This window comes from Amblyomma mixtum, chromosome 10, assembly GCF_055824585.1.
Source record: "Amblyomma mixtum isolate Tamu chromosome 10, ASM5582458v1, whole genome shotgun sequence".
NCBI lineage: Eukaryota > Metazoa > Arthropoda > Arachnida > Ixodida > Ixodidae > Amblyomma > Amblyomma mixtum.
In genome coordinates, this window is record NC_143021.1 from 3,530,207 (window position 1) to 3,556,025 (window position 25,819).

Below are 25,819 nucleotides of genomic sequence, written 5' to 3' on the forward strand. Positions count from 1 at the left end.
GCCCCACCCCTCCCTAGATAAGACACGCAACACTCTGGCGCAGATTACAAACACATACTCTCCCCTCGCCCCTTACCCTAACCCACTATCATCCCTCCTTCCCCACTCCTGCTTGCGCCCTATGCCCAGAACCCTTCGCTTCTTCCCTCCACATCCTTTCCCTCTGCCCGGCGGACCCTCCCCCGCGGGACCTAGAGAACCTCAAGACCTGGGAGGACTGGGAGACCCTGCTGCACTCGGAGGACCCGGCCGTGCAGACCATTGCCACCGGCCGTGCTGCCAGTGTTATGGACCTCAGGAACATAAACACTTGAGTGCAGTGGGGTCGTGCGGGGACCCTGGGGCGTGCCCCGAATTCCTTTGTAAATAAAGTTTTCTCTCTCTCTCTCTCACCAGTGATTCAATACGGCGTGCGCTAGAGCGGTCGTCGGCGCATTGTGCGGACGTTTCGCGTCCTGTACGTGCAGTGTGTGTGTGCCATTCGCGCTCCCGTTTACATCGGCAGTGAAACCTCGTTGCTACCTATATGCGTGTTCTTGCAACGCTCCAGCGATTGTCACTGACGTCGGTATAACTGTCATTTTCGTTTTTCGACGATTGCGCTTGTTTGAGCGGCGGGGGCCATGACATGGGCGGAGAGCGATATTGTAAAGGAAGCAGCTGCGCTCGCTTTGCTCTTAGTATACAGAAACTGTTACATGCCCGTTTGAAGCGTGTAACGTTTGAAGCGTCTAGCGAGCTATTTGCCTCTGGGACGTGCCGGGCTCAAGTGTATTCGTTCATATTGTAGCGTGCAACGCGAAATCGAACACCGGAGCACGAAAAACTGCGGCGGTCCCTCAGTGGTCCGAGCGCGCGAGCGAGAGCCAACTAACTGCTTTCTCTTCGAATGCATGTATCAATATCGTGGCCAATTCTGTGCTTTTGGTCACGCGCTATGTTTAGACCGGTTTCCTGTAGCAGGTTTGCAATTGTTTTATGCGAAGCATACTACTTTAGCTACCACTTCAGCCCTTCACCGTGGTTATGCGCCTCCAAATCACGTGATACATGACGTCACACCACGTGACACGATGACGTCACGACTGTAGAGAAACGGGTGCCCACCTCGCGCCGTCGCTGTGGTTGTGCGCCTCCAAATCACGTGATACATGACGTCACACCACGTGACACGATAACGTCACGACAGTGGAGAAACGGGCGCCCACCTCGCGCCGTTGCTGTGGTTGTGCGCCTCCAAATCACGTGATACATGACGTCACACCACGTGACACGATGACGTCACGACAGTGGAGAAATGGGGGCCCACCTCGCGCCGTCGCTGTGGTTGTGCGCCTCCAAATCACGTGATACGATGATGCCACACCACGCGACACGATGACGTCACGGCAGTGGAGAAACGGGGGCCCACCTCGCGCCGTCGCTGTGGTTGTGCGCCTCCAAATCACGTGATACATGACGTCACACCACGTGACACGATGACGTCACGACAGTGGAGAAACGGGGGCCCGCCTCGCGCCGTCGCTGTGGTTGTGCGCCTCCAAATTACGCGACACGATGATGCTTCGCATTCTCCAGGCTTAACCAAGTTAAGCCTCAGCCATTTTTTCTAGCTGATGTCATGGTCAAGAAGTGCGAAAAAGGCGAAGCTCTAACTGAATTTGGAGGCCTTTTCTCACATGTGTTTATTGTGCCCATGTCCTGTGATAGTGTTATTTGTCGTAAAAAGTACGTGGTGAAATGAGGATCCGCATGTGCGCTGAATTTCATTGATGCTTGTGGTGGTTATTGTGTTCAGGAAACTAAAAACAGCGCTAAATTTTACACAAACCACACAGAAAGACGGACAGCGCCCGTCCTGTCGATCTTTCTGTGTGGTTTGTGTAAAATTTATGCTGTTTTTACTTTCCTGAACATAATGTCACACCAACTAGCCCAGCAAAAGGGCCTGTGGTTATGTTGAAGAAAAATAATTTGATGCATTCATTACGTACAACAGATCGACTTTCATTGCCTGTATTGTCGATCACAAGTAAAGTGTGCTACTATGCAGTGACATTACAAGCTAGTATTTCACCAAGTAGAGAAAAGCGGAGCGTACAGCTGCAGCTCTGCACATTAAATATGAAACACAGCATTGAAATGAGGCACAACACCATGAAACTTATACTGCATCCACTGGGGACTCCTAAACTTCTAGAAGCCTGAAAAGCTACGGTCATATATATTATGCACAATACTAGATCTGTGGATGTGAAACATATGCGATGTTGCCATGCTACAAAGGGTGGATTTACGGAGGGGGCAGTCACATTTTAAACGTATATTTTCTGAAATTTTTTAATTGAGAAAAAGGTGTTCTGAATGGTTGTCCTATGTAAAATTTGTCTTTTGGAGGGAAGCGACGCCCCCCCCCCCCACCCCCCATCCATAAATCCTCCCCTGCCGTCTACTATATGCACTTTGGCCCTCTCCGTTTCTGTCGCCTCTATGAATGGCTTTTGGAGTTGTGAATCCAAAGTCATTGCTGGCACGGCCACCATTACAACACGTTATGATACTGCATTTTGTGTTCAGGGTCAAGAACTCAAACTTATTAGTATATTTGCCCATCCTCACTGCTGTATGAGAAAGCATTCCTTGCATGGCCAGCCGCACGAAAACATGCAATGAAGATAAGTATGGTATTCAACACCAACAAAAAAATACTGCAGAATTTTTCTAATCCTCACTGCTGCAACAGAAGGCGCTGTTGACACTGCCAGCTTCCAAAACATACGCAATGGAGGCAGATTGCAACATTCAGCGACAAGAGCTGCAATGAAAGGCAGGTTGAACTCTAAGGTGGGGTGTGGTCATGCATGGCAGCATTGTTCACTGCTGAATCAAAAGCAGACACGTGCACACTTGAGTGACAAAGATTCATTAAAATATTTGTCTTGGCTACTAGCTCATTTCACGGCCTTTACGTTTTTCATATCAGTGGCATGCACTGCTTTGCTGGTTTCGGACTGATGTAGTTGTAGACTTCGCGTGATATTTTGTTTACTTAGTAAATACTCAAAAACATGAAAGCGTTGGTATCAGTTAACACGATTTTTAAGACATACAAATATACATTCTTTTATTTTAAAGAATACATATTTCACTGTTCTAGACAGTGAGCTTTATCTAATGCACAATGGCATTCTCAATGGCAATGCATTAACACTTCTTCTTGGGCGAGTTGGTGCATACTGGTTCGTGGTTTGCATGCTCTGGCGCTATTTTCTTCAAATCAAATGGCAATGCAGTTATTATTTTTGCGTTTGATCCCTCCGCAAATTCTATGAGGAGGCCGCGCGTTCTAAGCTTCAGCACAATTCACGTGAATGTCAAACGAAATGTCATTAAAACGCCTCAATGTGCCCCCTTTGATAACGTGAATACTTCCTGCAACACAGCCACGCTGCGGAAGTATGCTCGGCAATGTTTTTTTAGCGCCCGAAGCGCGGCTATATGCAGGCGCGCCCGCGGAGCTGCCGCAGCCCCGCAGTCCCCAAAGAAACGCCCGCACCGCGGCGCACCAGTCGGCGGAAAATGGCCGCGCCCAGGAGCGGCACCAGGTTAGAGTGTACAGGTGCGCCCCGAAACCAGCGCGGTTCCCTGCGCACCGCGGCGGTGGCGCACCTGCGAGGGTCAACATCGAGGACAAGCTGCACCCCTTTGGGTGCCTTTCTTCTGGCGCGTGCATTTGATTGTAAACCACAACACCGCGGTCACACGCTCCTGCTCACCCGAAAATGCTTTCGGAACTGCAAATAAATCACACATTTCACATGTCAGAGGCCATGCACACTGCAGCTATATATGCCAAGCAGTGCAATGTAAACAGACGCTCGCTCCGGTGTCGGTGAGGCGCCTGACGAACCGATAAACGAATTTTCGGTCGTTCATCGCCGTTTTTAGGCTATCAAGTCGATTATCTGTCATCTTCGCTATCAGACGAACTTGACAGCAGTTCATCAATAGCGGCAACCATCCGTATTCTCTGCTCTATCGCGTGGGCCACCGTGTACGGCTAAAGGCGGCTTGTCCGCAGCACACGTTCCGCAATGCTTGCCGGGATTGCACCCTTGCGAACCGCCGATTTTCCGGGTGCGAGTCGGGAAAACGAAAAAGTGACCCGGTAGGGTGCGCTTCCGGTGATCGAGGACCGCGGGTGCGCACCGGTGCAGTCCATCGAGGATGGAAGGTGCGCACCAAGGCGCCCCGGTGCGCACCGGTGCGGGCGATCGAGGATGCTAATAGTGAACTAGTTGACTATAGTTTTGTCAATTTGTCGATGAGACTTTTTTCTCACGCTTTCACTGTCATGTGATATGATGCGCAATTTCTTCAATGAAATTCATTTTCCAGTTGTTGGACAGCACTAAACGTATAAAATCCATTTCTTTTCAATAAAGTGAAACGGCTGCTATTTGACTAACGGAATCTATTCCGAAATGCTTGTTCTGGAGCAAATTCCACACTTACTGGTGATTCGAGCGCCTTACACGACAAAAGTGCGAATGAAAGTTTAACTGCGCAAAATGCTTCGTGGAACGGGTGCAGCTCATGAGCGCCTGTACAACGCCAGCGGCTACGATAGTCCAGCGTTCCCTATTAAGATGGCAGCTAGTCGCAGCCAGTCTTGTAGCGCCGTATTTGCTCTTGCGGCAGAGATGTGAAGCTTGATTCCGCGCATGCGCGTTTAGCAGCGCCTCTCCTGTAACGCGACGGCAGCGCGGCTCGCGACCGTGCGCAGGGCTGTGGCATGTTGCAAGTTGCGCGTCCGCGCCGAGGGTGGCGCCCCGGTCGAAACGATTGCAGCGATCCTGGTATCGGCGGTAAACGGGGCTGCAGTTAAGCCTAACAAAAGTGAAATTTTTCGACCACTATCAGTAATAAAAACATGCTTACGAACTAAATTATAACCAGCCATAGGTATTAAAAATAAGACATCAAAGAAATTAGTTGCGAAGATGACGACGCGGGTAACGCGGCAGCAGACGACAAGCAGACGACGCACGGTCAGCCGCGCAAGCGAAAACGGCGACGTCGGCGACATTCGCACTGCAGCAGCGTCATTGGCGTCATGTCGAGTCACACAGTGAGCTTTTCTTGGAGTCTTTATACTAAGAACTAGCGCTGCAGCATATTATGTTGTCCCTAGCCCAACGCACTGTGATTCTACACGAGTCAAAGGTTGAAAATTTTCTCTGCGTGTGTTTATTCATAGCCACAGACTGATGCGTTTCAATACAGGTCAGATGTTTTACTTCTCTGCTATTTACCTAAATCTCTTACAAAGTCGCGTACAAACGTATATTCAGTCATGTAGCATTTTATTATGTATACTGTACCTTGATACCTTTTTTTATCCCCTATATATTCTCTGTGCGCTCATGTCTGCTAGGTTTACATAATGGCGTGTTTTTTTTATTTTGATTTTTAGGATGCCTGTTCCTGATACTGCAGTGTCACTCATACTTAAAAATCACTTTTTGGACATCGATTGTCACTGCTGATGTTCTTTTAATAAATTGTTCTTTGTACAAAAACCATTTACGCTTTTCGTTCTCGATCGAGCGCAGCTGCTAAGCAGTCGCGTCGCTCGCCACCATACACCATGCTACATCAACAGACACATCGAAATGCAAAAGCGAGTGAGCAGATTCCGTAAGTACTTAGGAAATCAAGCGTGAATGCAGCGCGGGATCAGTTAATCACCACTATTTACAAAGCTTGGATCGAGCTAGCGGCCGCCAGCACCAGGAACGCGCGGGTACAGTGCACTGTAGCGCGAGCAACCGGCCACAACCAGCCGCCTAAACGCGCGCCGCCATATTGGATTTTTGATGCGTTTACCGCCTCTCCCAGGTGCCGCCACCATCGCCTTCTAAAAAAAACGTCCCCATTGGCTCTATGAGAGTGTCACTCCCTTGCCGTGCGTGCGTTAGCAGTCTGCCGCGCCTGACGGACGGTTGAGTGCGTGCGTCGGATTTCGCAGCTCTTCGGTTGTAATTCGTGGTGGCCCCGTTTTCTTCTGATCGTCGTTTCGGCCGTGGGACAGTACCTTCGGACGTGCCGTCAAGATGTCGGACGACCAGAACAACCACGAAGACTCGAACGAAATCCAGGACATACCGGAGATCGAGCTCATCATCAAGGTATACGCCCGCCGCCGTCCTGGCGGCAGTGAACCGTCGGTTAGGCCTAGCGCTGGCGGCGCGTCAGATTGCGGTTCGCAACTCGTTCGGCCGCAGTTTCGTCCGTCCCGAAGCGTGGGAGGCGCGGTCGGCCCCCGGCTTTCGCCCGCGCGGCAATGGCGCAATCATTGGCGGTGTCGCCGGCCGAGTCAGCGCGCCGACGTCTCGGGTGTAGGGGTCCGCCTCGCTTTTGTTGACCCCGTGGTTAGTTTTCGCGTTTCGTGCTGCTTTTCGCGCAGTGCGACGCATTCCTGCGACTGCACCTGTTGTTTCATGCGCTAGCTGCCGTCGCCGCCCCAGTGTGGGTAGCTACAGTGCCTCGGAAAGCGCTCGGCTGGCCCGAGATAAGCGGCGGTGTGCTCCGATCGCAGGGGCGCGGCAGTTGAGCTGGTGCCGTGAGCGATTTTGCGTTTGTATGTCGTGGCATACTTTCTATTTCAGTCAGCCGGAAAATGCCGGAACTCGCAGACTGGTTGGCTTCCCTCTCTGAGGAGGTTGCGCCGTGGCGAATGTCCTTGAGCAATATCGCGGACACGTACTTTTTTCGCCGCTGTTTTTTCCGCTCGGCGGCTGGAAGCGGCGACGTGTCGGCGACCGCTGGCTAGTGTGTGCATTTGCCGGGGCCGCTTTTCCCTGTGACCCGAAAAGAAAAAAACGTCGCCCGCTTTTCTGGCAGATTCGATTAGGCCTGAATGTTGTATCCTTCCTGTGCAGTGCACGTGACTCGGCCGCAGCTCGAGCCGAGGCTGCAGCTGTGAGGTGATCGCACTGCGGAGAATGCATGTGGGGTGGGGGGGTCCCGCACTTGCGGACCGTCTCGAGTGGTGATGCCGGGGATCGTTTGAGTAGTTCCGCAAAAATAGGCGATATTCTTCGGTGCACCAGTCGTAGCTTCGGGCAGTGAGTGCAGTTCATTGGCTTGGCTGCTCCAAAGTAAGAATACTTATACCTATGTACGGATGCTTATTTGCAGCAAAGCCACACCTCCCGTTATAACAGAAGAGGCGGAAAATGGTAAAAAAAAAGGGCTCCTGTTGTTGATTCCACAACCACAGCATCGTAGTTGGTCAAATATTTAGGGGAACCCCCCAAGATGGTGTAGATTTGTAATACGAGAATAAATACTCATTGACATCCACCCGAGCAGAGCCATACGGCTACAAAGGAAAGCATCGTAGTAATTTGTTATGCCCGCATACCTAGACTTATAGTTTGCTTGTTTTTCCTCTTTTGCTGACAGTAGCGGGGACGGGAGATTTGTTGCCCAGACGGGAGCAGGTGAACTGCCTCGAAAGCAAGCTAGACTGCCTTTGTTCCTCAGACTAGCCTTGGATAGTTTAGCCTAGCGGTAATGATATGTCTGTTAGGACAGAATTGCACTGTTATGCTGCCCGAAGGTCCCAGTTCGCACATCTCTCACTGCTCATACCAATATTAGCGTTTGTCCTTTCCTACGCATTTTGTTGGGCTATCGGTAGGTATTTGCATCAGTTACACTGGGGGTGTTCATTGTTTGGCTGTGTGACCGTGGATACATCAACAAAAGCTCCGAAGTGCTTCCACGCAGAAAGTTCATAGAAAATGACCGCATCTTAGATGTCGATAGCAAGTTTGACTTGAAATCACAGCTCTTTGAAGCAGCTTAATACTGTAGACTTTTGCCATGTCTTAGCCACGTGGGAAAGTGAGTGGTTTTGCAAAGAACAGTGGTGTGTCTCCACGGAAAAGGAGATGGCGGACAGTCCAAAACCTTCAAGAAGAAATAGTACCACCTTAGCAGGTTGGAGGAAGGGTGTGTTCCTTTCCGCAGCCTTTGATTTACTGAGTTCTGAACCAGCTCAGATCAAAGTACGTTGATGGTTGTTGGCCTTCATCATCATCATCAGCCTGACTACCCTGATTAACCCTGTCCTTCGCCAGTTGCGGCCACCGTATCCTCGCAAACTTCTTAATCTTATCCGCCCACCTAACTTTGTCCGTTACCCTTAAGGACCAGCGGTTATCTTGCCTTCGCATTACATGCTCTGCCCAAGCGCATTTCTTCCTCTTGATTCCGACTAGGATGCCATTAACCCGCGTTTGTTCTCTCGCCCATTCTGCCCGCTTCCTGTGTCGTAATGTTACACCTGTCATGTGCTGATTTTTTCAGGTTCCCTAGTGAATTGGTCACTTATGGTACTTTTCTTCGTCCTTGCCTCTTCATCTTTTAAACAAAAAAACAACCTGCTAAAGTGAGTGTTGCTTGGCTGCTCGGCTGATGCGATGTTGCAAAAAAATAGAGAAAGCATGCTTAGTCACTTCTTTCTTTCTTGTTCAGTCTTTTGTGCCAGTTGTGAGGGGGAGGGGGTTTGAAAAAAAAAAACAGTATTTTGATGAAATTTGTCTGAGAGTAACACAGCGTGTCAGCTCTGAATCAGGAAGATACCATCATATCATGAGCCCACCTCTAGTTAACGTTGTCCAGAAGGAAACCCAACTATATGTGTGACATTGTTGCTGAACAAGCCATTGAGAAAGTTAACTGGAAAAAATACCCAGCTGGTCAATTGCTGCTCAACCTTAGAGCTGGCAGTAAACCCAAGAAACTAACCTTGTGAACAATCCTTGCATTCGGACAGCGAATGTGGCATAATTGTACAGAATTCAGTGGCCTGTATGCTTTATACTACGAATATGGAGGAAGATGAAGTAGCCGTGGGGGGGGTGGACACGACAGCTAGCTTGTCGATAGCCGTGCATTCGCAGGTACTCCACTGCAGACCGCCAATTACGACCATGAGCAGAACAAAGTATCTGCTCCCTCTTTCCAGTTCAGGCACTGCACAAGAACCACACGCATAGTGCACAGTGTGGGACTGGTGAGTTGTGGTACGCTGCCTGTGGTGAACTTGTGCGGTTGTTGAGCTGCCTCAATCGAATACCAGTGTACAGTCCTTGCGAGTAGCGCAGTGCTCGACAAGGTTAGCACCTTCCCCATTCCTTATGCGTGCTCCCTGAGCCGGTCGTTGATGCAGCGCCCAGTTTGCCCAATGTACGACCTGCCACACGTCAAGGGGATTTCGTACACAACGCCTGTGGAGCACTCCGCAAAGTGGTTCACGTGGCTTCTGAGTTGACAGACCGACAACCTTTTCGGCACTTCACAGGCATATTTTAGCGCAAAAGACGGGATGACATCGGCCAGACAGGGCGCTGTATAAACAATAGACTCCGGGAGCATGCAAAAGATATCTGCAATACGGAACGCACTAATCTGGTTGACCACTGCATTGCTTGCACCAGTTGTGAGCCGCGTTTCCTTAGCGTGTCAATCCTTGGCAGAAGTGCTGAAAACACAGCCTGTGAAACCTTGCAAGCTTTCTTTATCAGGAAAGGGGGACAGGAATGCGTTAGTGACACGTCTATGATTCTGTATAATGCCGAGATAAATTTCTTATCGCCCTCTTATATGATTTCCCATGTAATTCCAAGTTCCTTGGTAGGTAGCGCTGGCGCAGGCGTATCTATATGCCTCGTTCTTGATTCAATAAAGCAGCTGTCAGTAGCGCCCGTGTTCGTCCTGTCTTTCTGTCGTCCCATCTTTTGTGCTAAAATATGCCTGTGAAGTCTGAACACCAACTAGCCCAACATTTGACCCTTCCTGGCACCGACCATGGTGTCGAATACCTTAGGGCTAGCAAAGCGGTGTAGAAATTGAATGGTGCGGCAAAACCTGTGCCAGTGAATCGTTCAAGTGGACAGTCACGTACGTACATGGACAAAAGTTTGCAGGGTTGATGGAAAGGAATTTATGCTCGCATCGGGTTGCTAACCGGTCATTTGGTTCTAGTGGAGGAGCACACATATGGCTGTACAACTGGAGCCAACATCAGCTCGGGCCGTGCTATGCTCCGCAACAAATTTGCAATGGAGAGCACTGGCTCTATTTCTTTGTATAATGAACACAACCCCCCTTATATTCACTGCCGAAAAGTACAATATTTGGGGGGTTATTTAACCGGCATAATAAACGCACCCCCAAGAATCGTCTGAAATTTTTTGCAAAGAAAAGTGCTTTTATTGTGCGAGTAAATATGGCAGTCTATAGTTGCAGAGGATAGTTTATTGCAAGTGATAATTTTCAGTGCAAGGCGTGAAGGGGACATGACAGACGTGAAAAGATGAGGGTCCCCTCAGATGGTGCTCATGCAGTAGGCAAGATACAGTCTTTGTCAAAAGTTTAGAGCCCAGGGGGCTCACTTCCAGGCTTTATATTGGGACTCCCGGAGCATTCATGGAAGTCCTACCTGTTGCAGGAGGCAGTGCCAGAAGTCTTCTCATGTCCAGGAAATTTGGAGCGCTAGAGATCCACTAAGGACGACACAGTGTGGCTCAAAAGAAAACCCCCTGGGCTCCAAACTTTTGACAAAGGCTGTTACTGCACCTGACCTGACAGAAGGCACACTCACCAAAGCATCACAGAGTGGTAGAAGCTGGTATTGGCTGCTTCCACTAGAATAGTTCCACTTGGAGGGAAAACAGTGAGCAGCTATTGGAGGTTACCTCCATTAGCCGATGCCGTCCTGGAGTTTTGTGGTCTAGAAGGTGGGCCGGGAATAAGGTCTCCCAGCTTCGGCACAGGAGTGCCCTACAGTCACATTTGCGAGGCTGTGAGGGCGAAGCACAGTCTTTGCTGCAATGCCTCCACCATGGGAGGGAACGAGAGGACAAACTCTGTGGTGGCTTCTGATTTAAACTCGGTTTTCCAGCCGCTGCGGTGGCTCAGTGGTTATGGTACTCGGCTGCTGACCCGAAAGACGCGGGTTCGATCCGGGCCGCGGTGGTTGAATTTCTTTGGAGGAGAAATTCTAGAGGCCCGTGTACTGTGCGATGTCAGTGCACGTTAAAGAACCCCAGGTGGTCGAAATTATTCCGGAGCCCTTCACTACGGCGTCTCTCATAGCCTGAGTCGCTTCGGGACGTTAAACCCCATAAACCAATCATAGTTTTTCAGCGCAACGGCACATGGCCAAAGAATAGAAGCAGAAGAGAACTACGAACACAGCGCTGACTGTCAACTGTTTATTTAGGGACGCACACACAGCCTAAACACACTCAGACCAGCGTAAGCGCACACCGTGCAAGGTAAACAAGAAAAAAGAGAAGAAAAAAAGACACTCATCACATCTTTATTCCAAAAACTTTGAAAGGAACATCGTTTCTGCAGTATACAAAAGAACTGAAGTATTGCTGACGCATTCTGTCCATGCTCTCTGAATATAATATGCCTCTATCGTCTCACGGGTTGTTATTGATTTGCTTGTGGACAGAATCCTCACTCCCGAAAACACCGGTGTACAATCCTGGCAAGTAGCGCAGTGCTCGACAAGGTTAGCACCTTGCCCGCTCCTTAGGTCTCTTGCGTGCTCCCTGAGCTGGTCATTGATGCAGCGCACAGTTTGCCTGATGTACGGCCTGCCACACGTCAAGGGGATTTCGTACACAATGCCTGTGACGCGTTCCGCAAAGCAGTTCACGTGGCTTCTGAGTTGACAGGAACACTCTTTGGGAAAATGTCTGTTTTGCACGAGTGCCGTTTCGTTCCCTTTCATGGTGGGGCTGCCTGCACTTTGGTGCCTGTCCTGTAGAGAAGTAAATAGCGGTAATCATCACCATCATCAGCCTGACTACACCCACTGCAGGGCAGAGGCCTCTCCCATGTCTCTCCAGTTAACCCTGTCCTCTGCCAGTTGCGGCCACTGTATCCCCGCAAACTTCTTAATCGCATCCGCCCACCTAACTTTCTGCTGCCCCCTGCTACGTTTGCTTTCTCTTGGAATCCACTCCGTTACCCTTAAGGACCAGCAGTCATCTTGCCTTCGCATTACATGCCCTGCCCAAGCCCACTTCTTCCTCTTGATTTCAACTAGGATGTCATTAACCCACGTTTGTTCTCTCACCCACTCTGCCCTCCTCCGATCTCTTAACGTTACACCTAGAGCTGTGCACGGGCCGCAAATTTCAGCCCGCGCCCGGCCCGAGCCCTACACTACTGACGGAGGCCCGGCCCGGCCCGACACTGAAGAAACCTAAGCCCGCCCGGGCCCGGCCCGAGTTAAGGCCCGGCCCGGGCCCGGCCCGGCCCGACCTGCAAAACTGAAATTGAAGTGACGACGAAACAGAAAGAGATAATTTAAGAAAAATCAGTTTATTTCAATGCTTTTAAAATGCTCGGCTCTCATGGTCTAGATGAAAATTAGTGAGTATATGCAAACACGGCGCATGTAGAGAGTTATCACTCCAAGTTATTATGTAAAAACAACAAATCGTCCATTGATGACGGCTTGAGGCAAGTGCGGCGCTCCTGCATAATGAACCCGGCAGCGCTGAAATTTCTCTCGCTGCTTGAACTGGTAGCCGAAATGGCTAACACTTTCTTGGCAAGAAGAGAAAGCTTTGGGTGCGTCGCTGCCGTGCTTCTCCAAAACTTTGATAGCTCAAACTTTGAGCAAGGGGGCTGGAGCCACGCAGGAGCAATCGCGATCGCGAAGCCCGGCCGGCCCGTCCGAGACAAATATACCGTGGCCCGAGCCCGGCCCGGGCCCGGGTGAATATACTTCCGCAAGGCCCGAGCCCGGCCCGCGGGCCGGGCCGGGTACGGGCTTTCGGGCCGACCCGAGCCCGTGCACAGCTCTAGTTACACCTATCATTTTCCTTTCCATAGCTCGCTGCGTTGTCCTTAACTTAAGGTCCTTAACAGAATTGGGCCACCCTGGTGAAGTACTTGTCCGCAACCTTCTATGAACAAACCAATTGTGATAATATTCGAGGAAAATCAGGTTCTAGAAGAGACCAGAATTGATATCTGTAACGTCTTTGTACTTGCATTCCCCCAAGTATTTTCCGAAAACAGCCCAGATGGGACTTTAAAGAAGGGTGTTTGTGGCCGTAGGTAGCAATAAACTGGCTCAAGTCTCCGCGAGAATGTTTTCTTAAGTGGTTTTGACCTGACTGACCTAATTGTAGAAAGATGACTGTGGCTTCAAAGATTTTAGCTCTGTCTTTGTTGCATTGTGTTCCTTGATAAATTTTTTTATGCAGTGGCGTTTTTGTATTTCTGAATTTTTTCACTCTAACAATAGTAGGATACAACTTAATAAACAGCACTTGCTAACACAGGGCCGCTGTCCATGGCGTTCTGTATTACTCCCCTGGACAATTGCGGCAGTAAACGTTATCAGCTTTTTATTGTTTGACTACCTCAAGCAATCCACGTATCAAAATTCTAAAGCTTATTGACTTTTTCGTGTGATAAGCTTTTCGTTTAGGCAACAAAAAATGCTTAATGAGTGGACCACTTTTTTTGTTATGGAGGAATTCTGTGCGCAGAGGCTCAGTGTCGGTGGAGCTTCACTGCAGACTGCAGTTGTACCCGACTAGAATTTAAGACAGACACGTACAAGCGAAAAACCAAACACGGACAGAGAAAGAGACTTGGACAACACGAGCGCTTACTTCCCACTGAAGATTTATTGACACCAAAGCACAATTGTATACACCTTGCTGCATGACGTCAAACTGATAGCCCTGCCGACATCACGTGGCCGCTCCCAAAAACATTACTTCCTTTTTAATCAGTGGGACAGATGGTGCGCTGACGCAGGATGGGCACGCTTTTCTAATCAAATCTGCCTCTATTATTTCTCTGACATCCTGACAACTATGCTTGGCCATTATCTTGCATGTGCTGAAGACAGGCCTACATGGTTTCTTATTCTTTTCAGTGCAGTCATGACAATGTTCAGAAAGATTACCCTCTTTATAATTGCCTACCTTCCTCCTGTGTTCCACTAATCTTTCATTCAGACATTGGCCAGTTTGACCGATGTACCTAGAGCCACGCGATTGAGGAATTTCATAAACGACACCAGAAACACATGCTATAAAATGATCTCTTGCTTGATACCGCATGGTTTTTTTGGCTTTTGAAAAGTACTAGTCAATTTGACTAGATTTTCCAACTTCTCAGGCGCTGAGAACACTACTCTGACTCACTGCGTTTCCAATCTTTAGGTGATGCGAGGTGTTGTGCAAGTAGGGAATGACTACCGTTCTGTTTCCATTTTCTTTACTCTGGTTCTTGTCTTTTTTTTCTTCAACATTTCATTCCTTTTGGAAACCATGGCTCAGTGAATGGCAACACGACTTTTTCAGTGCGTTATTTAGGCATTGCTCAGCGAGTGCTCTCTTAACAAGTTTTAAATGAGGTGAATGAATTGGTAAGAGGGGTTTGTTAGGCCTTGGATGGTACTCCGAACACGTAGACTTCTCAGTGAGAATTAGCTTAAAATCTAAAAATTGTGAAACACCATCTCTTGGAATTTCATGCGTCAGTACATGATGATAATAGTGCATTATGCAAGCATGGGTATGCCATCCAGTGTAGAAAAAAATCTGGCTGCTAAAAGTGATTGCAGAATGTCATTGCATCAACCATTCGTTTGGGTAAATTTTCAGTGACTGCAGGCTCCTACCATCGTTTGTTGTCATGGCAGGCTTTCTGCTAGTTTGGTATAATGATAAATCATATGGAAATTTACGTTGCCAAAACTACTTAACACATTGCAGTATAATTTGGTATTTAAACGTTCATAAGCATGCGAAATTTCATTTATCTACACACACAAAAAGATGTTTACTTCTGATCCCTCACCCCCTTTAAGTTTGTTGACACAGCTGCCTTTAGACACAGCAAATTTCTTTTTTAATTGCATGCAGTGAAATGCCCAAAAACAGTTCTTAGAAGGCGGAAAATTCTCTTTTGTGTGCGTGCCATTGCACGCCAACAGGCTGGCTGTAGTGCACGAATTTGTGGCATGCTTCCAGGAGTTCATCCCCTGAGGCACAAAATGTGGCCAAAAGGGCAGCTTTGTCGGCTTCACAAGTAGGGGCATAGTTGTCAACTGTTAAAGGTGCAGTGAAGAGGAATTTGAACTCTTCTTTTTGTCCCTGCGGGAACTCAATCTACACGTTCCGAGCATTCTTAGAAACTGCGATTTATTGCCCTGTGTGGCCGATTTCCCTAATTAAATCGAATTAACCTCCGGCTCCCGCCTTTTTTTTTAATTCTCCCTGTACGGTGGGCGGAGTCGACCAACGCGTGGAGTGCCTCTCAGCCAGCTCCGTGGAAGCTTTGCTATTGCAATGCATGAAATTGTAGCTTATTAGTAACACTTCTGAATGAAACAGCAGAGTCGTGTGCAAAAGTACATGAACACTCATTTCTCAGATTAGTCCAAAACACGAAAAAAGTGTACACAAAAAACTAAAATTACTGGCTGCACTAAACCAGAACTTGATTACAGGAAAACTGGAATATACTAAATCTTGCACATGTCTATGGCTGTCCATCTTCGCAGTTTCAGCTATGAAAAAAAATTATTGAACTCTCCATGGCGGGTCAGATCAGGGGTCATGAATGCAGTGCCACTGTGAAAAGCAGTCACGTGACGATGCAAAGCAGAGATAGGCTTGACATGTTGTGCACATAACTTCGATCGATTTTTGCTCCTGTTTTGTTCTCTGATAGCACAGCTTGCAGTTGCTTCTTTTTTTCATTCTTTTTGATTGGTGACGAATGGATCCTATGGGAGCATTGGGCTTCTTTTACTTCGTCGCACCCAAAGATTTCTTGCATTAGCTGCTCCCGAAAGCCAGCTGATCAAATTGGGCGTTTTGGAAAAGCTCTGAAACATCAGGATGGTCTTTTCGGTGTGCTTGGTGCAGAATAAAACTGTTTATGTGAGCAACGTCAGCACAGTGGACAAATAGCATTTTCCACCAACGCACATACTTTCTCAAAACGTTGTATGTGCCAATTATTTGATTGGACTTGTCTACTCCCAACATTCCGGCATTATATTCATGGACCAGGAGAGGCTTTTTGATGGTTGTCACAGTCCATGAGTCTCCTTTCTGCCTTCAGTTGGCCGGAATATGCTGGTTGGCTGTGTGAGTGGCACTCTAAAGGTTCACAGCACGCCGGTCCTTCCATTGCATGTAAGGAATGTTGCCATCTGGAAGCCACCGGACATCTCCGCGCTGGGCTGTCCTCTCCCACGTGATAGCCTTCAACTCGGGCCCCGCCGTGGTGGCTCAGTGGTTACGGCGCTCGGCTGCTGGCCCGGAAGACGCGGGTTTGAACCCGGCCGCGGCGGTAGAATTTCGATGGAGGCGAAGTTCTAGAGGCCCGTGTGCTGTGCGATGTCAGTGCACGTTAAAGAACCCCAGGTGGTCGAAATTTCCGGAGCCCTTTGCTGTGGTGTCCCTCATAGCCTGAGTCGCTTTGGGACGTTAGACTCCAATAAACCAACCAAACCTTCAACTAGGATGGAAAGTAGTGGCAATCTTTACGGGTTGCGCCTCATGCAAGAGTTTTGTGCTCAAGAAGGTGCTCGAAGGGTTTGGTTGATGTGTAGAAATTATCCATATAAACCACGATAGCCCTAGTCAAGGTACTGCGCGCATAGTTTGCCGACTACATCAAAAGCTAGACCGCGCGGTCCTGCTACCTCACGTTTCCCAGTGTAGACAGAAAACGTAAGAGTGTAACCTGTTTTGGAGTCAGCCGATACCCACAGTTTATAACTCCATTTCTTCACTTTCTCTCATATACTGTCAAATTCCGGATCTTCCTTTAGATTTGACCATTCGTTCATCAACTGAGACATTGCGCTTTGGTTGAAAAAAAGTTTACAGATGTTTCATTGATGTGCTTCAAAAGCCACGGCACTTTCCAAGTCTTGCCAAACAATGCAGTTGCCGTTAAATCTGTGGGTTTCTACGTGGACACAGGCCACCACCCACCGCGGGTTCGAGCTTCGCGCGAGCCAAGGGCCCCGATCAGCCATCACCACACACACACTGGGACACCGATGCAGCGCACTCAACCTCCGCTGGGAGGAGAGCGATTCGCCGCAAAGAAATAGGCCTCCAAGTTCACAAAGGAGACGTTTATTCACATCGTCCTCCAGCTGATACACACACACTCAATAGTCACCCCGTCCCGGGGGCGCGCGAGGAGCAAGGCTCCGCTGCGCGCACGAAGCGACTCGAGTAATGCGCACCGCTAGCACGCCGCTGCAGGAGAATGTCCCCGCGGCAGTGCTGTGATCTCTCTCTCGTGTCGACCGTTGGGCCGGTTGCGAGAGAGAGTGGGCATTCAACGCAAGGTACGCCTGTCAGAGGTCGCTGGACCCCGCTGGACAGGCTCGAGCCGCTGCAGGTCAGAGGACACGTGCGGGCGAGCTCGAGTAAGCCCTGGTCCGAACGGCAAGGCCGGCACGGACAAACAGTAACGTACGCACCTTACGCTGTCTCGGAGGGATCTCTCTCTCTCTCTGGGCCCCGCTCGGACGGTCGCGCAGCGCGCGGCCGCCCAAAGCGGGTCCCAAATTCCCGCCAAAAGGCGCCAATGGCAAAGGCCCTTGGGGAGCCGGGGCGGAGCTGTGGCTAAATGACAGTGATTAGTCACCCAGCCGCCTCTCCACCGCCTGAGGCGGGAGCAAGGGAAAGAGGAGAAACAACGCGGGAGGCCGGCTAGCCGCGCAAAGGCGACGGCAGAAAGCCAGGATTCCCACAAATCTTCTGGGTCAGCTACGTGAAAAAAAGCAAGCGAAATTAAAAACCGATTACGGGAAATTGTTTTTGATGGAAGAAGGCCAGAGTAGATCATTCGTGTATTCCAATAAAATCTAACGTTCGCCGAAAACTTGTCTGGTCGGGTAGAAGATTCATGAATTTATGGAAGGAACGCCGACGAAAAGGTTGTTGTTAATTAAAAAGACGAAGACTTTTCGGCTTCCATACAGAAGCCTTGATCACTCAAGGCTTCCGTATGGAAGCCTTGAAGTGTTCAAGCCTTGAAGCATTCAAGTGATGCGGAAGCCAAAACATCTTCATCTTCGTATTAACAACCTTTTGGTCGGCGTTCCTTCTATTAAATTCATGTATTCCAATAGAGGTGTAGTCGTGGCACGTCAACAATTCCCATGTATATGATGATTCCAAGGAACCTCAGCATGTTTAATGGATTCACCTCTTCCCATGAGCTGTCAGGCGGAGCTTATGTTTGCCTCTCCAAAATCTTCACACATGCGTACTTATTAGTGTTTTTGCACAGGGTCTTCATCGCCTCCGCTGTGAAAAATGTCAAAGAAGTCGAGAGGTTGAGCGAATCTCCGAGCGCCGCTCCACAGCAATGCGCCGATATGGACACCTGGCTGTCGTCTTGGTTGGAAAACGCGATGCGACCTTGAGCATGTGGCAAACTGTCTTGGCTGTATGTTGTGAAGACCCTGAAGCACAAAAAAAACAAACCCATTGTCATCAATTACAAACCGAATGCACCGCAGAAAAAGCATAGTGAACGAAAATGAAACTTGCGTGTGAGTACGCACTGTGTTCCAGGCCTGTGATGAAGTCTCGCTGTCGGAACTGAAATCTGACGTTTGTGCATCGTTGTCTGGCTCTCACTACTGCTTTCATCACAAAAAATGGCATCGGAAGCAGCCGAAGTGCTTGGTATCGGATTTTGTTTTCGAGGAGCGCAACGGTGTGGATGCCATTTTTGCCTGCGGACAGTGCTGCGACCCCTCAAAGTTTTATTTTTCACGGTGCCACCTGATGTCGAAACACTGAAATCAAGACTGCAACCAAAGGAGCAGTTGGTCAGCTCGCTAACTAGTAGATGGCGCCAGACGGCGCACTGGAGTGCGCAGTCTGTTGTTGGTTTCTGTGGAGTTTGCTTCGGTGCTCTCAATTTCGGTGTGGTTTTGCGTGAGGATGTCTGCTGAAACGAAGTCCAGGCAGATGTGTTGTGTTGTTGGCTGCACTAACAGCTACGCAAACTCGTCGTACGCTTCTAAGCCGATTTAGTTTTTCCCCATTTTGGCACCGAATTTTTCATACACACCTAAATACAGTATATCACTTTTGCTTGTGAAACGCTGACTATTTGAAATGCAAGCTGCGTTTTTTTTCCCCCTGCAATAAAAAGTTGCAAGTATGTGCATTTCAGGTCTTCAAAACTCGTGTTCTCGAGGAAGTCTTAATGTGAGCAGCAAAAATCTCAAAACATTGCAACAAATTCACAACTGCGCTACGGAACGAGGACAGAAGGAACACGAAAAACACAGGACGGGCGCCCGTCCTGTGTTTTTCGTGTTCCTTCTGTCCTCGTTCCGTAGCGCTGTTGTGAATCTGTTTATTAAGCATGAACCAACTAGCCCACACCAGAATCCTCTTAGAACTTATTGCAACAAAAATCACGATTGCACCATTCGGAAGCTGGCAAAGAACCTCCACACATTATTGATGTGAAAGCATTTCTTGTCTCCTGAGTGGCGTGTACAGGACCTGTTATCAGAGCGTGTCTTGTGGACTGTCAATCATCCATTATTGGATTAATTAATGAAATAGATGAATAAATATTTAATTATCATTAACCTGATCTTTAATCAGGTCGTTACCGTGATGAATTAAAAGGGTAAATGATTAATTTGGTGGGGTAATTAAATAGCTGAATTAACATTTAAGTGGTAATTTAATTGAACCTGTGCATTGGTTATTTACTTACTTGATTACTTAATTAATGAACCAGTTAAGTTGCATTACATTCAATTAAGCCACCAAAATGATTATTTAACTGAGGAAATAAATTGTATGAATTAATTAGCCCTATTAGTCAATTCTTGCATCCATTGGCAACTCAGTTGAACTGCTGATTTAATTAGAGAATTAGTGAGTTAACTAATTTTCTGTTTAGTTCTTTGGTGTGCTTACTAGGTGCTCTACCAACGGGGCCCACGTGTTCGGCTGCGGTAGAACCGAAGTTACAAGGTGGGGGAGGGGAAATGTGTTGACATTTTGACGGCAGCCAAGGCACAAAGATATTAGGCGTGACATCAAGATGGTGTCTTTGTGCTGGTGTCCAAATGTCAGCATGCTCCCAAACAGTGCCACACCAATGCAGTGGGTTCCGCAGGGTGGCAGTGGGAACTAATGATCGACATGCACCCTGTGTGAGGCGCTCACCCCGTGGGTTGTGTGGTGCAGGCGTCCACGATTGACGGTCGGCGCAAGGGGGCCTGCCTCTTCTGCCAGGAGTACTTCATGGACCTCTACCTGCTGGCCGAGCTCAAGACCATCTCCCTCAAGGTCGGTGCTGTCCCCAGCGGCAGTTTTGTAGCAGCTACCTTAAAGGTGCACTGAAGAGGAATCTGAACTTGTCTTTTTGCCGCGGGAACTCAATCTACACGTTCCGAGCATTTCAGAAACTTCAACTTATTGCCCTGTGTGGCCGATTTCCCTAATTAAATTGGATGAACGTCTGGCTCCCACCTTTTAAGCATGAAATGCTTTTAGCCCCCGTTGTCGGCAGTGTGGTGACGTCACGCCGAGACCGAGAGCCATCATCCGGGCACTGAAATCCACTCATCCGGGCATTGAAATCCACTCATCCGGGCATTGAAATCCACTCATCCGGGCATTGAAATCCACTCATCCGGGCACTGAATTCCAGTCATCCGGGCTCTGAAACGAGAACATCCGGGCACCGTACGAGACGTAACGAGATTTAACGAGACTCTGTAAGCCCTCCTACGCGACCGGCATGCAACTGAGCCGGTTGGTCTCCAAAGGAGTCACAAAAAATAACTGCTGCCAGTGCCTTCTCAATGTTTGTCAAGATATCAGTCGCTGTGCGTTTGATAATGCACGGAATTATAATTTCCGATTTCTAATAACGCGTGCAAAAAGCACATAAATGCCACGATACACTTCGTTGTCATACGTGATCTCTTAGGGGCTTCGCGCATCGAAGCAAAGCCGCGCAGGCGGCCCGGGGGAGAAGCGCTGCGTTCAAAGGGCAAGTTCAAAGGGCAAGGCATCGCGCCAAACAGGTGGTGGCGTTCCTCCCTTCCATTACGATGCGGTTCGGGTGTCCACCGAGATGGCAGAGAATTACTGCGCCATTTCCTTTCCTCAAAAAACCTTGCGTTCAAATGGCAAGGCATCGCGCTGAACGGGTGGTGGCGTTCCTCCCTTCCTGTACGGTGCGGTTCTGGTGTCCACCGAGATGACATTAGGCCCGTAAACATTTCATGCTTACTCTACTCTCGGTTACGGGAGAGGCAGAGATTTTTTTGTTTTTAATTCTCCCTCGTACGGTGGGCGGAGTCGACCAACACATGGAGCGCCTTGCAGCCAGCTTCGTGGAGGCTTTTCTTTTGCTTTATTTTGTTTTTTAGGTTTCCGTGAATAAATAGTTTCGTTCGCAGATAATTTAGCCGCAAAATAAGCCCGCAGAAATAAAAATATGCACGGACTATTTGCTACTACGGATTACTCGTATTACTCCGCCGATGGCAGAGTGGCACGCCGCCACGGGACTGGGTGAAAGGCGCTCCCCGCGTTGGTCGACTCCGCCCACCGTACGAGGGAGAATTAAAAAAAAAGGCGGGAGCTGGACGTCAGTCCGATTTAATTAGGGAAATCGGCCACACAGGGCAATAAATCGAAGTTTCTAAGAATGCTCGGAACGTGTAGATTGAGTTCCCACGGCAAAGAGACAAGTTCAGATTCCTTTTCACTGCACCTTTAAATTCTCTTTAGCGTTTCTACCTTTTCTGAAGTGGAGTCCTGAGTGGGTGCCACTCTGTGCTAAGGGGGCATTACTGGTGGAGGCGTGTGAGAGATGCCAAACTACAGGTCCTGTAATCCGACAGCACTTTGCTTGCCCGCAGGGGCACCTTGTGTAACAAGGTGCTGGTGCTTGGCGCCACCACGGACCCTTAGCCCCCATACCGAAGCTGTCATCCGTACCGTGGCGATAGGTTGAGAGGTGGAGGGAAGAAACCTTGAACGGTGGCGGTCGAGGAAGTGGTCAATCCTCGGCCGATGGGCTCCTCGTCTGTCTACCAGGCGGGGAGTCCCGGGACCTTCCTCTCTGTATAAGGGTGAATCAGAGGCGACAAAGTATTGGGAACCCTTAGTTTATACATGCCGTATGGAAAAATCTGCAAAAAAATCTAATCAGCCCCCGAAAAGGGGTCGCACCGATGTGAAGAAACTGAGTCCACAGAAGCCAGAAACGTTTGCGTAGTTTTTTATGCTTCACTCAAACACTGATGTACCGGTAGCCAACCTGTCTGCATTTGTCATCGCCAACACCCTAAAAAGTTGTGTAGGCAAAGACTACAAAGCAAAAAAGCAACGAACCGGAGACCTCCTTGTAGAAGTAAACACAAAAGAACAGAGAACCAAACTGATGTCATTACAGAATCTTGGAGAAACGAGTGTGCAGGTAACCCCGCACCGCACCCTGAACCACTCGAAGGGCGTCATATCTGAATATGAACTCCTACAGAGTACCGGTGCGGAAATGGAAGAAGAACTAGCTGAACAGGGAGTAATAGCAGCCCGACGAATAACCATCTGGAGAAATAATGCTGAAATCAAGACCAAACACATTGTACTAACTTTCAATAGCACAACTCTGCCTGACTCCATCCACGCCGCATACCTCCATTGTAAAGTCCACCCATACATACCAAATTCGAGACGATGTTTCAAGTGCCAGTGCTTTGGACACAGCATGCTGGCTTGACGGGGTAAACCCACTTGTGTCACACGCGCAGAAAACGCACATACAGAGGAAAGATGCGAACGCACACCAAAATGCATCAACTGCAATGGCGCACATGCCGCGTACACCAGGTCGTGCCCAGTCTGGAAAACAGAAAAACAAATCATAACTTTGAAGACCACAGAAAACCTGTCCTACCTTGAGGCAAAAAAACGTGTCTCTTTCCAACAGAAAGGGACATACTCTGAAGCGGTGACGTGGGGACCGCCACCGCCTTTGGCTTCTGTCGGCACACAGGTCTATCCGGTGGACCTGGTGTCGACATCCAAGTCCCCACCACAGAAGTCGGTGGTACAGTTCACAGGGCTGAAAATTTCGCGAGGAGACCACGCGATACTCACCGGAGGCCCTCAGGCCCCACTTTCAGCAGCGGCATCCTCGGCGACAGACACCCAGAACAGCTCTGCTGAACTGGACCTGTCGCCCCACCCCTCTAAGAAGGCGCCTGCTGGCCCAAGAGACTCTGCCCCTGGAGCAGGGCCTGGTTCAGCGGTGCCGACAAAAAAGACGAATACGAAGGCCACGGGCCATCGCAACCAAAAAGCATCCTCCACGTCCACCGTGGAGGGTATGGATATCAGTGAAAGTCCGCCGACATCTAAAACACACGCACCCGCGGCGTCTCCGCGGAAATCCAGTGCCACGAAAGTGGCGATGGATTCAACTCCTGGTTCGCCACCGCTGCAGCGGCAGCGAGACTCCCTACGTTCTACGTTCTATGTGTTCCTTTCTGTGTCTGCGTTTTATTATTTCGGCTGTTCCCACCAAGAAGTATGAACCAACTAGCTCAGTTTTCTACTCTTTTAAAGAAAGGGAAACCACGAATCACTGCTCCTGAGAATAAGTAACTTTCCGCAATCCCCAGCTTATCACAATGGCGTATATAATACAATGGAACTGTAGAGGTCTACAGAGAAACTACACAGACATAACCGATATGCTGAAAACAATGGCACCTACAGCTGTGTGCCTGCAGGAAACAAACCTTGGGCCACAGCACACAAAAATGTAATATTTTCCGGAAAGACCGAGTGCAAGCTAGCCGACTGTCGGGAGGCGTCGCTATCATTACGCAAAGCGATGTCCCTGCAAGAAGATATCATTAACGACAAACTTAGAAGCGGTCGCAGTAAACATCATTAGCCATAAAGCGATAACAATATGCTCTGTGTACATACCACCACACAACACAATTGCCATGCGTGATCTAGAAGAACTTCTAGAACAGTTGCCTGAGCCATATGTGATAATTGGGGATTTTAACGCACACTCCTCATTCTGGGGAAGTGAGCATACTGATTCCAGGGGTCAGCTCATCGAGGATTTTATTCTTTCGAATAACATATGTTTAATGAATACGGGAAAAGCCACATACTGTTGCCCCAGCTCTGGAATAATGACTTGCCTCGATTTAGCATTTGCATCTCCATCGGTTTTTAATGATTTTATTTGGGATGTTTTATACGACCCTCGGGGAAGTGATCACTTACCTACGGTTTTAAAGCTAACATCAGCTACATTCATCCTCCCTAAGAAGCCACGGCGATGGAAAATTCACCTCGCCGATTGGGCACTTTTCAGAACGAAGGCCACACTAGAAAAAGAATATGCCGAAACCCTTACAATAGAAGAAATAAATGAAAAATTTGTCACATGCTTAATATCTGCAGCAATAGAAGCCATCCCACAAACGTCTGAAATTGCACGAAAAACACATAAAGTTTGGTGGTCAAATGAATGCTCATTGGCTAAAAAGCAGCAAAACAAGGCTTGGGGCAACCTTCGCAGATATCCCACTGCAGGAAACTTGCTCATCTTCAAAAGGGCTAGAGCCAAAGCACGATACATTAGACGCAGCACAGAAAGGGCATCATGGCAACAGTACATATCCTCCATAAACAACTCAATATCATCAAAGAAAATGTGGGAGCAGGTGCGGAAATTCACCGGAAATTTTACTCCATTCACATTTCCAATGCTAACAACACCCGGTACTCAAACAACATTAGAAGAGCAGGCCAACATATTGTTTGAACATTTTTCTACAGTTTCAAGCTCATCCAACTACACACACACATTTCAAAAGCACAAAACAATAGTAGAAAAACAAAAACTGCCCTTTGGAACATGACAAAACAATAGTAGAAAAACAAAAACTGCCCTTTGGAACATGCATACATGAAGACTACAATCAGCTTATTACAATGCAGGAACTAAACACAGTCCTAACATCCGGTAAAATGACAGCACCAGGTCCAGACCATATACATTATGCCATGCTTGCTCACCTCTCTGAGACTGCCATAGAGGCTCTGCTAAAATTTTTCAATAAAATATGGATGAGTGGAGAAATCCCCCAAGCATGGAAAGAAGCAATCATAGTACCCTTCCTAAAACCTGGGAAACCACCAACTAGTCCCACCAGTTACAGGCCAATAGCACTCACTAGCTGCATAGCAAAATCATTCGAAAGCATTCTAAACATCAGACTAACCTTCATACTTCAGTCGCAGCAACTTTTACGTATACACCAGTGCGGTTTTAAAAAGACATGTTCCACAACCGATCACCTCGTTCGCTTTGAGAACACAGTTCGGGAAGCATTCATCCACAACCAACACTGTATCGGGGTCTTCTTCGACCTGAAGAAGGCTTACGATACCACGTGGAGGTTCGGTATCCTCCGTGACCTAGCGGACCTAGGTATCCGCGGCAGGATGCTGGGCTGTTTGAGCGACTTCCTAAGCAATCGAACATTCAGAGTCCGCCTAGGCGCAACCTTCTCCAACACTTTTATTCAAGAAACTGGCGTACCCCAGGGGTGCATCCTCAGCACGACCTTATTCATCATCAAAATGAACTCCATAGGAAAAGTTATCCCAAAATCCATAATGTACTCAGTTTA

General features: G+C 48.6%; 1 protein-coding gene and 1 pseudogene across 1 annotated transcript in view; one reads left to right on the top strand and one right to left on the bottom strand.

The window, feature by feature from the left end:
• Positions 1–5,959: 5,959 nt before the first annotated feature.
• Positions 5,960–25,819, top strand: part of Clic (chloride intracellular channel protein 5) — a 41,518-nt gene continuing 21,658 nt past the window's right edge. Inside the window, exons 1-2 of the mRNA XM_089562417.1 lie at positions 5,960–6,191; positions 20,325–20,426. Coding sequence (XP_089418543.1) covers positions 6,117–6,191; positions 20,325–20,426 — 177 coding nt within the window. The 5' untranslated portion in view covers positions 5,960–6,116. The remainder of the gene's footprint in view (positions 6,192–20,324; positions 20,427–25,819) is intronic.
• On the bottom strand, positions 15,675–18,291 carry LOC149325002 (uncharacterized; annotated as a pseudogene).